At 38.9% G+C, this 15,470-nt stretch overlaps 1 protein-coding gene across 15 annotated transcripts in view; it reads left to right on the top strand.

The window, feature by feature from the left end:
* DLG1 (discs large MAGUK scaffold protein 1) overlaps nt 1-15,470 on the top strand; it is a 158,954-nt gene that overhangs the window by 39,001 nt on the left and 104,483 nt on the right. Inside the window, exon 1 of one of the 15 annotated variants that reach the window (XM_054835166.1) lies at nt 9,184-9,628. The exons of 12 other annotated variants lie outside the window; for them this stretch is intronic. In XM_054835166.1, the coding sequence (XP_054691141.1) occupies nt 9,437-9,628 (192 nt within the window). In that variant the 5' untranslated portion in view covers nt 9,184-9,436. Of the gene's footprint in view, nt 1-9,183; nt 9,629-15,470 lie in introns of those variants that run through there. 2 more of the 15 variants (XM_054835164.1, XM_054835161.1) reach the window with 2 other exon arrangements.

Below are 15,470 nucleotides of genomic sequence, written 5' to 3'. Positions count from 1 at the left end.
CTTCAGCTCCAGTAGCAGTCTTTCTTATCTGTTCTCAGGTAATAGCAAAGTGTAAATCGCCGGTATCCTTCCCATCTGGACTGAGATGGCAATCCTAGTCCTTTCCTGTAAGAGGATTTGCATTTTAAGATGGAGAAAGTGATGGAATTGCAATGAATTGAAACTGTAGGCTAGGAAATTCTTTTATCTGTTGGAGTGGAGTTAGTAGCATTATGGATATTTTACCTTTTAGAGGAAGGAATCATTTCTGGTTTTGAAATGGTCAAATCTATTCAGAATGACAGAAGAAATATACGATGGGAATTTCCCTTTTAAGCATTGTACCAACTTGGTATGAAAAGGTCTTTTTGAAAACAGTTGTTTCTTATAGAACCTAGTGACAGCCCTCTGTGTTCTCAGAAATGTATGGCAGATACTTGAGCATCAGCAGAGGAGTTTTGCTGCCTAGATGCTGTCCTGCTCTCGGTAAACTATTTTATAATTGAGATGTGATCTGTTTTCAACTGTGTTTTAAGCAGTGGGACTGAAGGACTGATTTGTGTTTGTCTGTGGGAACAACCAGCTCACTGTCTGCAGCAGAGGAAAAAAGAAACACAGTTATTAGTATTGTGCAAGCACTTCATTTCCACTGGCTATGAGAGGCTCTTAGCCTCTACTCTGTTGCTGCTACATCAAAGCAGTAGAGCAGAAACATGTCAAATTGCAGTCTTTTCTTGATGTTGTGTTAAGGAAGCATGAACGGCTATTGAAATGAATCTGGAGTAGTATGAGCCTTCACCAGATAAAAGGCATTTATTATTAGTATAGTTCCTCTCCCTCATTTTCACTTGGTTTTTTACCTGTGTGCCCTTATTTTTCCAGTGGAGGCACAGATGTTTGATTAATGCTTTAAGAGTTACTCAGCAGCAGAGCTACATTTTTGACTACATTGCATAGACTGTTTAAAAGGTATTCCACTATTGAAAACTACTGCTCCAAAAGAAGCTTTTTCAAAAAGATAGGGTGGGATGACTCAGATTCTTAGCAATCCTTCAATAGCTGAAGTATCTTCGTATGTTATCCATTTTGGAATAAACCTTGAAGATGTTGCCTACCTTTCCTCCCATCTACATGCACCCCCCCCTTCCCCCCAATAGTTTCTACATGATAGTCTGAATCAAACTAGCCTTCTAAATCAGCCCAATAGATGCTTAAGGAAAATGATGTTTTGGAGGATATGCTTAGCCTAGTCAGCCTGGGTACTACAGAGAACAATCCAAAGTGATAAATTAGATACTTGCTCCAGCCTAGTCTTCGTACTGGGGAGATGTCGTGGTTTAGCCCCAGCCAGCAGCCGAGCACCATGCAGCCACTCACTCACTCCCCCCCCCCCCCCCCCCCCCCCCCGCAGTGGGATGGGGAGGAGAATGGGAAGGAAAAGGCAAGACCTGGTGGGTTGGTATAAGGACAGTTTACTGGGATAGCAAAGGGAGAAGGGAAGACAAAACAGAACAAAACAAAACAGTACTTAACAGAGTATACGAAACTGGTAATACACAATGCAGTTTCTCACCCAAGGACCGTACAACTCAGACCGCACGCTCAGACCTGTCCTGAAACCGGACTGTCCCCAAGCCACACGTCCTGGAGCTGCTACCCCCCTCCCCGGCTAGCCCCCCTTTTATGCTGAGCATGATGTCATATGGTATGGAATACCCCCTTTGGCTAGTTTGGGTCACCTGTCCTGTCTGTGTCCCCTCCCAACTCCTTGTGCACCCCCAGCTGTCCCACTGGCAAGGTGGTGTGAGAAGCAGAAAAGGCCTTGGCTCTGTGTAAGCACTGCTCAACAACAGGTCCACATAACAAAAACATCTCTGTATTATCAATGCTGTTTCCAGCACAAATCCAAAACATAGCCCCATACTAGCTACTGTGAAGAAAATGAACCCTCTCAGCTGAAACCAGGACAGGAGAGTAGTCCCAACTAATCACACCCTGCTGGATTCAATCTTTCCCACTGAGAATAGCCTTTAAAGTGTAACCTTGTTTGGCTAATAATCTTTATCACTTGAGTTTAGAGTCCATCCACTTGAGATACAAACTGGGTAGAAGTTTCACTGACAGTGTGGGGAAGGGATGAGACAAGGGTGTAAAGCTTTGGGGTCTTTCAGAAGGTCTGTTACTTAATGGGCTTTTATAGTTTATCAGCTTTATCTTTGGGTCTGTCCTTCACTAGAAATCTTTTTCAGGGTTGGGTGGAACTATCTAGGGTTAAATACATATACTTTTTTCCTCCTCAGTGGACAGATGGGAGCAACACATCAAAGGCAACTTTAGAATAATTACCTATGTTTATTCTAAGAGTGGTTTCGGCAATGTTTTTGAATGCAAGGATCTTGTAGTTCTTAATTTTAAAGGACTTTTCAGGTCAGACTGGCACTGGGTTTGGCTGGGATAGAGTTAATTTTCTTCACAGCAGCCCATATGGTGCTGTGTTTTAGATTGTGACAAACTGTTGATTAACATTCCAATGTTTTAGCTGTTGCTGAATAGTGCTCACATAGTGTTAAGGCCTCCTCTGTTTCTCACTCTGCTGCTCCAGCAAGTAAGCTGGGGGTGGGCAAGAGGTTGTGAGGGGACACAGCTGGACCATCTGACCCAAACTGACCGAAAAGATACTCCATATTTTTTAACATCATGCTCAGCAATAAAACTGGGGGGAAGTCTTTCCAAAGTAGCTGTTGCTCAGGTTGGCCATTGGTCTGTTGGTGGGAGGTGGGTGATCATTTGGCTTGCATCACTTGTATGTGTGGTTAGGGTTTTTTTTTCCCCCTTATTTATCTTGACCTATCTCGACCCTTTGCTTTTGCCCTTCTGATTCTCTCCCTCCTCTCTCTGGCAGGGAGTGAGCGAGTGACTGAGTGGCCACTTACCTGCAATCCAGGGTCAACCCATCACAGACTGTTTCTAGGCATGTTAAATATGTTCGAAGTAATGCAGTACTCTTTGATTTTAGGGATTTCCTAGTTATATTCTAATCACAGCACAGTCTATTCAGAATACAGTCACTCTTTTCTTTTTCCTCACAGATGTTACCAATATAATGAAATTAATTTTCTGCAGTGAATTTAAACTGAAGCCTACCTGACCTCCTCTGTTATCTGCTGCATTTACATCCTCTTTATTATGCCAAACTTGCAACAGGAACCATTTATTTTTAGTCCTTTCCTAGGCTGTTTTGAAGATGTTCTTTGGATTTTGGTGGTTTCTAGGTAGTGAAAAGTAATGTTAGATTTTTGGATTTCATAGTAGTCATACTAGCCATTTCTGTAACCTCTCACTAATTATCAGCAACTTCTTGTGTGGACACTAAAGCTGTAAAGGTGTCTTCCACTAGTGCTAAAGTACTTTCAAAACATCAGAAGAAGGGGAAGACATTCTACTCTGGGCCTTTTTAATTCCAGAACATGAAATGGCTTACAAAGCATGACTTTCTATAACTTCTTGTCAGGGTGTGCTACCATTTTAATATAAGCTACTATATAGCATTTTACTATACTTCCTTCTCTTTGATATTCTTAATATCTTTTTATATAAATTCTGCCTGTTGTTGCTTAGGCAGCCTTCCCCCCTCCTTGCTCTCCCTTCCTTAGGTGGGGATTTTTTGATACTTATTCCTTTGCCTGCTACCTACTTTTAAGAAACTTGCAAATGATTGATACCCTCAGACACGTCTATCCCTCCAGTAAATTTAGCTGAAAATAACCTATAGTGTTAGAATTACTGAGAGACAAGGGCTGACACCTGAATTATATCATTAAATATCTTTGTAATCACACTTTAAGTACATAGGACCTCTATCCAGTGGTAATTGTCAGGAAGGTCTGGTTTTGGGTTTATTTTTTTAAAGTTTTGCATCTGAATGCTCTTATTTTGAAGCCCGATTATTTTTGCATATAGAGGACATAATAACACAGACACCTCTGGGTTTTTTCTCTAATATGGCATTATATTTTCCTCCTCTGTTTTGGACTGAAGAGAACTCCAAAAGCAAGTCTATAAAAATGCCCATAGCGATGGTCACTCAGTTGGGAAGGAAAGTATTCTTGTCTGGTTTTGGCTTGACTTATCAAGGCTTATGAAGGAAGGACCTTATCGGAGTGATGTCCCAGATCTGTCTTCTACTTAACAATTTAAGACTTGGAATAAACTGGGAGAAAAATCACAAACACCCACTGAAAAGTTTCTATTCATAGGACATGTTCTGGGCTTAAATGCCATTGCAGGACAAGTTTTAAAAAAATACAACTATTAATCAAGTTTCCCTTTCCAAAGTAACATTTCACCTTCCTTCTGAAGTTAATGGGACTGTGGTATTCTTCAAGATTTTGGAAACTTAAGACACAGACAGATGTATTTACAATCTCCTAATTGTCCCAGAAAGCATCTTTCTGTTGTTGGTGTCAAAACAATAGAAAGGATTCTCTCAATTTTTGAGTTTGGTGATGATTATTTTCAGGACATATGGGTCAGATTGAGTGGGCACTGCAAATTTTGTATACAAGAGTATTAAGCTCCTTAAGAAGGGCACATCAGCATTCTGAACTGGAGGTATGACAGTGGCTGCCAGTTTAACTCCTGCAGATGTGTTTACCTGTCAAGCTCCCAAAAAAGTGCTTCTAAGGCAGGGATACCTGTTAAAGATACCCTTTAGAAGGGGAATTTTTGGCTCAGAGTTTTCAGTAAATAAACCTGTTTGTCTGAAAGTACTGTGCAAATTATTTTTCTGGCAACTTAGGAGCGTGCAGGAACAAGCAGTATGTTTTTGGTTGCTTTCTCAAAATTGGTTTGGATGCTCATCTGATACTTCAGGGAGCAAGAGCTGTAAAGTCAGAGACCTTTATAGGTGCTGATGGATGCAGTTTGCACCAGACATCGATTGTTATGAAACTAGTGTTCAAATTTCATTTACCTTATAGAAAATGCTTATAAAATTACTACTCCTTGAGTAAGGAATTGTTACAACCATGACATTAGAGCTCTCCGTTAGTATGAGGTAATCTTAATCCAGTATCCAAGCTGCTTTACAGAGACTAGTTTTGGAATTCCAAGTGTTCTGTCAAGACCACACAGACTAAGATTATGCTGAGTAGAGGTTAAAATAGGTTTATTAGATTTAAACAATTCTGCTGAAATGCTTTTTTCTTTTTTTTTCCTCCCCTTTTCTTTTCTGATTGGATTGTATTAAGTATCCTGGAATTAAACCAGTTCAGGCTTTGGGGAAGAGGGACCTAAACTGGAGTCCCACCAGCTTGACAGGTGTGTGCAGTGATACTTGAGGGACGTGTTCTGTCTGAAGAACTGTGAAGGTTAGTATAGCCTTTTCCCCTTCAGTTTGGCAGTCTGAACAGTTGGTATATTTGTCAACTTAAACCTCGACTTACTCATTTCATTAAAAGCTCCAGGTCTTACTGTTTATGAGATGGCTGTTTCCTATCCTGTGTTGTACTGAGGATATGGGTGGAACACACAGATCGATGAAATGGGTACTCTGTGTGTTCAATCAAGAATAGTTGGCAAGTGCTGAACAGAAGCATTAAGTTTCTGAAAGTGTTGTAGTGTGGCTTTTTGATGCCGCATAACTCTTGTTTCTCTCTATCTTAAGTTCTACTGTTTGAGGAGACTTGGAAGTAGAAGCTTTCTTATTTTATGATAATAACAAAATTAGTCTTGCTCGCTAATTAAAGATCTTAATGATGTTGATATTTTTATTGTGCACATGGGAATCATGCATAAAGATGTGTTATTGCCAAGTAAACATTTAAACAAAACTTGAAATAAAGGCAATTCATTTTATGTAGTGTTTACATAAGAATGAAACCAATCAATTTTACTGGTAATAATTTTGAGAAATATGAGGTTTTAAAAGTTGTGAATTGGTTTCTTTAGATTGTTCTGTTTAAAACTGTTGTTTTAATATTTATATAATGTCAAGTGGAAGCATCCTGTGCAAGAAGAAAATTTAAGTTTTTGGTTTTCTGTATTCAGTGAATGCTGATGTGTTGTTGACTGTCTATGTGTCAGCATTGGATGAAATCCTGGCACTGTACCTTGCAGTCTCCCAGTTTAAAAATTGTTGCTTTTGTATAATCAGCATGGAAACAGTGGGCTCTGACTGTAAGAGCTCAAGCTTGTATGTGATAACACAAAATAAAAACTCATAAATTGGGAGGGAGTATCGATAGATAGTTAAGGCCATATTCTTCTTATCAATGGCTTAGTCATTGTGTAAATTTTTTTTGTGATTTGAAATGTTAATACAACCTTCAATTTGAATCAGAGCAATAGTTAAATAAGTGGGGATATGTATATAGTGATAGGACAAGGAGTAGTGGTTTTAAAGTGAAGGAGAGTAGATTTGGATTAGATATAAGGAAGAAGTTTTTTATGATGAGGGTGGTGAGGCACTGGAACAGGTTGCCCAGAGAAGCCGTGGATGCCCCTGGCTCCCTGGAAGTGTTCAAGGCCAGGTTGGATGGGGCTTTGGGCGACCTGGTCTAGTGGAGGGTGTCCCTACCCGCAGCAGGGGGGTCGGAACTGGATGATCTTTGAGGTCCCTTCCAACGCAGACCTTTCTGTGATTCTGGGTCTCTTTAGAGCTCAAAAGTAGATTTCCAAATATTCTCTGTTCCAAAAGTTTCTCTATATGATAACACACTATATGTTCATATTTCAGAAAGCTTTATGTTCACAACTGTGTATTTAAAAAGCCCTCGAGTATAAATAATTGTTTTGAACAAGTGAGACCTTCATTACAGTTAAATCTCTGGATTTAGTCAGTAAAATATTTAAGAATATATTTTAATTTCACAAGTTTAATATTGTATTTTTTCATCTTTTATAGAGATCAAGACAATTTTGTAATGTAACCAATTTATTTGTTTACAGCTGTGAATATATGGCTGAAAGATTGGGATGTTTTATGTAGTCTTCATCAACAATGTAGATGTAATTGCCTGAAGTTACTTAGGCTTTCTCTTCTTTATTGTATCTTACTGATGGAATCCTTTGTAGATGTGTAGACTATACCTTCCTTTTATTGATTCTTCTATGCCCGTGGCACATTAGAGCTTATATTTTCTGCATAGCAAAAAGCTATTTCTGCAACATTCAAGAACTGCTTTTGGCTCTTTGACTTTATTTGTTGTCATGAAATTGCCATACATTTGGCTGTATTATTTTGGTGAGAAATTATATTTTTGCAGTGTGATTAGAGGCGTAGAAGTCAGATGGATTGTCGATCTGTGGTGCATAGAAAAGGTTGTTTTGTGGGATAGGAACATTATTGTGTTTGTCAAGAGACAGTACTCTCTGACTGTTTTCCTTGCGCTTTTTTTCCTTTATGTGTGGTGTTTGAGTATGTGTTTGGTTGTGCTCTGCCCTGTTTCTTCAGACAAGAGACTGTGTACTATGACCCCCACAGCCAGCTGAAGGAAAATAAAGGGGGTTTTAGGTGGTTCTATCATTCTATTATACTTAGGGCTACCCTTGGATTTGAATATTCTTGCAAGAAAAAAATGAACCTAACTTGGCTAAACAAAGAAGATATTTTTTTTTTGTTGGGTTTTTAATAGACTGTTTCTTTTCCCCTGATGATTAAGCAGAGTGTTAGAGATTTTTCTTTAGTCCTGCTGCTATCCCTGTACTTGCATGCAGAAGATGACCTACTGTGGGAAATTGTCTAAGACTATCTAGTGAAAAATTGTAGGTCATAGCACATGGTGGAAAGAAAACTATGCTTATTAGTATGGAAATTCTGTCATCTGTAGTCCTTGGATATTCTACCAGGAAAGAGGTCCTCATGCAAATGAAGTTTATTTTGAGGCTTACTGTGGGCTGAGTTACACATTTCTCTCCAGACATCTTGCCTTAGTTTTGGTTTCATCAATCTGCACATGTATATAAAGATGACTGTCTCGGTATAATTCATGAAGTTATTCATTTCTGAGCTATGTGGATGCCAGTTTTACACTACATTAAACTTTCTGTCTCAGAGGGTGCTTATCAGGTAAACCAAATGAAGTAAAAGAGAGATGAGAGAAGGCTGCTACAGGTGTAAATTTAAGTGAACGGTCACTTCCTAAAGAGGGGGGAATCTAACTGGAGGTCTTATGCTTTTTTACAATGCTGCTCAGTACAATTACAAATAGAAGTGATGGCTAACATTATTTCATTGAAGCTTTTTGCAAAGGTTTGTTAGCTTATGGTACAAGAGCAGAGAAATCACAGAAGATTTGTTTTTGATCAAATTCTGTAATGCAATTTGTTAAAATATATAAATACATTAAAAGCCTGCAGGGACACTTATACTTTTAAAAAAGGAAATAGTTTGAATCCTTATAGGACTTGATTAAAAACAAAAAAAACTCCAAGCAAACCATTTTAGAAAGAATTTTGTGTTTTGTTCTTTGTTGTGTGCTAACAAGTCTAACAAATCTTAAGGAGGCTGTGACCGTATTTACTTCAGTTCTAAGGAAGAAAAAAAAAGCTTTTTTGTTCAAGTGGTTTTGTTTAAGTGTTCACATGTACAGTTGCTTGAAATGACATACTTTACCGAGAGCTCCGCATAACCAAATTGATGTGTAGTCCAGATTATAAATGACTTCTAGAGACAACTGGGGAAAAAATAGCAGCTTCTGATTTCATTGTGTGCTGAAGTTGGAGAATATTCATGTATTTCTGTAACTGGTTTTTTATTGCTTTTGGTAGACCATTAGGAGTTGTACTCAGCAGTTAAAGAAAATTTTTTTACATGTGTCAAATAACCTTGAATTTTTAATGTTTGAAAATGAGGATTAAATATCGCATAGCCATTCATTTTGTGGTCTGCTGACATTTCCTTGAAAAAGCTAGCGTAAACTGCAGATCAGCAAATTCCCTGCTGTTAAGCTTACAACTTCCCTGGTTTTATAATTATGCACAGCTGATTTTAAAACAGGTTTTCACATGCTCATTGGTGCAGTGCGAAAGCACCTTGCAGGAAGTGTTGGGTTTATCTATCCGGCCGTGTAACGAGTCCCTTGCTGCAACATCTTGCCCCTCCCCTAAGCAACCAGCATCCACTGAGCATAGTGGCTCTGCTAGAGTTGCTTCTGTTTTCATGGAGGAGATAGCAGACCTCGCACTGCAGCAGGTGGAGCTGCCTTGGTGGATCTAACCCTGGGTTCTGGCTGAGAGGATCCGAAAAGTACTTTGGGGCCGTGAGACAGTTGTCACGTCAAGCTGACGCTAATGTAATTAAATATAAAGCTGACTCAAAAGATTTAAAAATGGACACAGGATTTTTTCTTTGCTTTTTTTACAATCTGGTTTCTAACTTGAAGCAAATTTTTTTTTTCTGAAGGATTCAAGCTATTTATATAAAGGTTTATTTTTGAACACTATGGACCTAGATTAAATGTCAAATACAGGCAGCAAGCAGCGCTTACAGAGGCATTTTTCTGGAATCTCAGTCACGGATCGATTGAAGTGCACAGGGTCTGAAAAAATGTCTCCTAGCATAAAAAACTTGGATTGTTTTTCTCCGATGCTATGCCACTGTAAAGTAGCATGTACCAACAACACAATATCTTTAATGTTTGGATGTAAGGTGGGTCTATAAAAGGACTTTCCTGGAAATGTAAGCTGCATTTAGTGAATGATTGCCATTATGTCTAATGTAACTGTACCTTAAATTTCTGATTAAATAGTGTGTATTTTGTTCCATGCCTTACTCTATTATCAGAGCTCTTGGTGATTATGACAGAAGTAATGAATTATCATGCCTACTGTTTAAAGATCCCTTTGAACAACATTTTGAATTTACTGAATGCCGCATGTAAAATGTCATCATTCTCCATTAATCAGCATTAATCATCATGTAATCAGTTTATTGCACTTGGCTTTCATTTTCTTCAGCTGTAGAGAATTAAATACACAGGAGACTTGCACTGAGATGCAGGGCTGGAAATGCCTCCTGACATCATATGGATGGAAGCAATTGTTAGTGGCAGGTTTGGGTTTAACAGTGCCCTCGGGCATTTAGTCATTTTAGGACTACATCAACTGTTTAGGTTTCAGAGTAATAAAACATATATAATTTGGTAATCCTCAGAAAAGTAAACAGAATATATTCAATGTCTTGTCAAATGTTTTTTCCAGTAAAATTAATGCCCAGTGTGAAGGATATGATGAGAACACTAAGTACTGGGAAGCACCTTTAATTTTTAAGGGATACGGGTGTGAAGTTACTTGTGAGACAGAGACTCAGAAATCTCTCTTCAAAACTTATTTTGCATATTTGGTGTTTCCAGGTCAGTGTTTGTTTTTAACAAAAAATACTTGAATTAGATTTTATTTTATAAATTGGGAACAGTTTTGTGTGTGTGTACACATATACATACATATGTGTGTGTTGTGTGTGATGCATTTTTAGATATATATCACAAAATGTTGATGTTGAATAAATGTCACCTAGGTTGGGAGAGAGGAGTCTGAATTTTATGGATCTTTTGGTAGTGTGAATGACTTATTATGAAACTTAAAGTTGAATGATTTATTTCCAGGAGGGAAGAATTTGCCTTGTTTTGAATCCACTTATCTTTCATGTGTCCAAAGTGTTTTTTCAGCTGAAAATATGTATATATTTATTGATGCAATTTGGAAACTTTTTGCTATAAAATTAAGATTTCTTTCCTTTTTGTGGAACTGCATGTCCCTCTTATTTTTAAGATATTCTCATGTTTAAATAATAAACTTGGGAAGAAAGCTATGGCACGCAAATACTATCTTGATTTTCATTTTGCCAGTTGAACTGCAGAGGAGAGATGCTGTTCGCTTTAAGACCAAACTAAAAAAACCCAGCAAATATCCAGAATCCACTTTAGGCATTTTGTGTCGGATCTGAGCGATGGCGGCATTTTCCCCTGTACACGCGCGTCAGCGGCTCTTTCTGTCTGTCGGAACGCATTAACGACTCCTTACCTTGCTCCGATTCGGCTCACCCCGGCCCCCGGGCGCAACCTGCCCCGCGGAGGCGGCAGCGTACGCGGTGTGGCTCTCGGGGGCCAGCAGCGGGGCAGGGCGCGGGGCCCGCCCGCCGGAGGGCGCGCTGCTGGGCCGACTGGGAGCTCCGCGGCCCGGCCTGGGAGACCCGCGGCCGCAGGGAGCTCTGCCGCCGGCACCTGCCTCTCTGCCGGAGCGGCCGGGCCTGGGAGGAGGGGAGGTCAAGCGCTTCGTACAAATCACAGTCGGCAGAATTCGTTATTAACGTCATCTGGCAGCATGCTAAGCGGTGGTGTATCTTGCAGACCAATAGTTTCTTGAGCCCAATTAATTTAGCAGTGTTGTGTTTTAAAATATCTTAGGACTATTTATGCACAGACTTTAATTATCTTCAAATAAACATGTATTGCTGTTAAGACAGTGTGGGTACTCTACGCTATCTACATTCCCAATGAACTGAAGGATTTAGGTTTAAATAGTTGTGACCCGCTGGTAATGCAGAGAGATTTTGCACTAGGCACTTTCCCTTTTTTGAAGAAAAGTTAGAGGATTGTATTTCATTAAAAATAAAATACTCTTGTTCTCTGAGAAGATAGCCTTTGAATACTGAGTCAATATTTAAATGACTGTTAAACAGTAATTCAGGATAACCTCTTCAGTCCTTTACATAAAGAAACAATCTCACACAAGTAATCCTATGAAATTTACATTTTCCTGCTGTGTTTTGACCACATATGAAAAGAATATTCACAATTTGACTGTTCTGTCTTTGGTATCTTTTCCTTGGCATTCTGGAACAGGCGAACTTCTTCACTACAAATATTTCTGGTCTTTTTGTGAATTTATATATACTTATCTTAAGTTGTGGTATCAGTTCTGGATATCCATGGTATGAAGCATTACATAAATACTTATATTTAAAACTAGCTGGGCATTTTGACATTTGACGGAACACTGCGACCTAAATAAACATGTTCTATGCAGTTTCATTCAAGATACAATGTCAAACTGAAACTGTCCAAGGGGGGTGAAATGCCTTATGTTTTTGTCTTAGCTGTAATTATTAAAAGAAAACTGTTTTTGAGAATGAAGCAGTTAGTTACTCAGAGTACTGAGCTTGTGTTTTAAAAACCCCAAAGATAAAAAACTTGCTCTAGTATTTCAAGTCATTCAGTTTAACATATGTTGAGGCCTAAGCTGAAAATAATACCCTATGTCCTATTCTATGGTAAGTGAAGAAGTTCTGATAATACACAAACACATGTCCTCTTTTCTTACATGATTGAAGTTTCCTTTGTTAGCCACAGGCTATGAGCTTTTCAGTGTGAATTGGTGTTCACCTGCAAAGAGACTTTATTTGGCTCTTGTAATCTGCCTGATTCTTACAAATGAAAAGTTTTCAAATTAACTTCTGCGATAGTGGAGCATACCTTTTGTGTCCTTTTCCTCCATTTGGAAGGCACTATTAATTTCCTAAGTGCTAGTTTCTGGTTTAGCACTTCTAGACAACAGGGAAGACTTGTACAAAATGTATTAGCATCTTAGTATGCTATTCATTTTGGATTAGTTTTGTTTTAGCAAGATTGGCTACATTGTTGCTTTTGTTGTTAGAGCTGTTGGAGCTTATTTTCTGCTGAATGGTATCTTCATGTCAGAGTTGTGAAGGTTGGTTTGGGGGGAGATGTGAGGTTTAGATTTAGATTTTTCTACTCATCTGCTTTTGACGTGTTGTATCTTAGTCCTTTTATGCACAAGTGGAGGCGTTGAATGTCAAACAGTGTTTCCCAACAACTTCAGTTGCTGGAATTATCTCTTGAAGGGTCATTTCAGATCTTCTGAAAGTGGAGCAGTGACTGAACAAGGACAAGTATTGAAACTTGGGGAGCCAGGTGCAAATGGTCTAAAGCCACTTTGTTTTATCATACTGCCTGCTCATACCGCATCAGAGGGGGTCTGACCCTGTGAGCTTCTGTATATTTGTCAAATTCAGATTAAATTTACTTTCTAAAGTCCTCATTCTTAACCTCTTTCAAAACATGGGTTGAAACTTGCACAGTGAAGATTAAAATTTATCTGGGGACAGACTGTATAAGCCAGGCTGCGTGTCTTCCTGGGTTTTGTTTGTAATTGTTGTTGTTTGAGGTGCGCAGTAACTTGGGAGTAGTATTGCTGTGTGGGTTGGGAGGGTTAAAATCTGGAGAAGGGAAACGAGAAGGTCAATTTAGGAACTTCTATTGTTTTTTAAGTGTCCTTTAACTCTGTTATATTAAAGCTGGTTTAGCACTGATTTTTTTTTTCTTTGTGTATAGAGAAGATACATTACTGTGCTTTCAAATTTCTTTTCACATGAGACAGCTGATTGATGTGTATGTCTGATATGAATTGGATTTTGATACACATCCCATTTTGAAAAGAACTGTAGTTACTGCTGCCTTGCATTTTGTCGTTAAATTATCTGGTAGTTAAGGACATTCTTGCATGAGTAATTTTCTGTCCATGAACATGGCATTCTGTATGGCTTGAAACTCTGGAATAACAGCATTGCATGCTATTGTGGATATGGGTCACCAGTTTAGGGCTGGGGATTAAGTGTTCTTTAAATAATTTCCTTTCACTTCTGTTTCAGTAAGATTTCTCATTAGAGGATCTTTAAAAAAACCTATAAAACCACAACTTAATTATCTCTAGGGGGTAGATTATGTATCAATCTGTTTGAAATATCTTCTTTTTAAAATGTAGGTAAGAGGCAGACTAAAGTGAACCTTCTTAAGGATGAGTTTCCTAAAGCTTTTCTTTGCTTTTTGTGTGAACAGGTGATCTATAATCTGAAAAATGGTGCTATAAAATGTCCAGAAAATCTTTGTTTGTCCTGCAGATTGTTGCAGATAGTCTGTTCATCCTTATTTTTGTCGAACTCTGCCTGGCCTGGGAACAGGAGCAGAGAGGCCATGGGCCTGAACAATTAACACAATGATTTCACTACGGTGATTTTGGACCATCTTCTTGTCTGATGTAAACTGGCATTAGTTTATTAAAGTAAATGGATTTTTCAGTAGTTTGAGTAAATAATTTAGTCCATAGTGTTTGGTGACAGTTCAACACTCGTTGAAAGTATAATCTAGCCTGAAGAAATCTTGTTAACTATGTTGCATCAGTTGTATACCTGCAACTGAATCCTTCAGGGTAGTATCTGTCAGAAGTCTGTGTTAGCTCTTGGTTGCTTTGGACTATAAATTATGATTATAAAGTATACAGCAGTCCTTAAAGCTTCGTAAAAATAGTTAAATTGTTTGGCTACTACCTGAGTGCTGGGAAACTTCTGAGATGTGCAGCTGAGGCACTCCATCTGCAAGTTCAGAGCTGCTTTGCCACACTTGCCTCTCTTTCTTGTCTTTGATCTGTCTTGCCCAGTGCTGGGCTGTCTCTTCTAATCTGGGGTCTCCTTGGAGCTTGGATTTGGGTGCAGGATTGGATTCTCTTGGTTGTAGGCAGAGAAATGGAGATGGGCTGATCCTATTCTCTACCTGCTTTTCTCCCTATTATGCCAGCACTGCTGCATGTCTCATCTTGTTGTGAGCCACTTTAGGGAATTAAAGAAAATCTAATATTGCTGGAAGAGGGAACAAACATTCCGCTGGATTAGCTTGCTGAGCTTGCTCACCATCAGATGTGTGCTAGCAGCAAGGGGCTTACAGCTTGACCAAGAGGGATTGGATGGGTCCTTTGGACAGTAGCTGCCCTTGGAGTGAGCTAGGCTGCGTTGTGAAACAGTATCTCTTTAGACTCCCATGGGGGGTAACTTGCATGGGATTTTGCTTCATATGTAGCAGCAGAATTAACTTGGTGTGGCTGAAACAGTTGACTGAATCCTTGTTCAAGGGATGACAGCTCCTGGCAGAGGAAAGGAATAGGTAATTTTGGATGGTGGCTGTTGGACCATGCCAGATCACTGGAATACACTACCTCAGTCAAGAGGCATGGTATTTCAGAGGTGATGATCCATAGTAAAGTACTGCAAAACACTTCCACTTCTATGGAGAATTGGCTGTTATAAGATACAGTAATTTGCTTTACTTGAAGCACTTTCCTTGCCCTTTGCAGAAATTACTTCTGAGCATAGTGCGGTACCTTTCAGAATAAGAAGTGTTATGGATGTTCTGTTTTCATGCACTACTTGTCCTTGTCATCTATTTGCAGTTTGAAACGTTATCCTGTATTTCAGTTAGTGTATTTTAAACATGAATTCTGTTTTTGTTGGGGGGGGGGGGGGGGTGTTGTTTTGTTTCAAGTTGGGAAATATTTTGCAAATAATAGTAAAGTCAGTCTTGTATATTGCATCAAAATCCAATTAGCACTTCACGTTTAAGATTTTTTTTTAGAAGCTTGTAGCCCTTATCAGTGCCTTGTGTGAGAGAGCATCCTTTACTGCAATATTTGTAATGTTTGAT

The sequence above is a fragment of the Grus americana genome, chromosome 9, assembly GCF_028858705.1.
Source record: "Grus americana isolate bGruAme1 chromosome 9, bGruAme1.mat, whole genome shotgun sequence".
NCBI lineage: Eukaryota > Metazoa > Chordata > Aves > Gruiformes > Gruidae > Grus > Grus americana.
The sequence above is the reverse complement of the archived record's forward strand: the minus strand, read 5'-3'. Positions and strand labels throughout refer to the sequence as shown.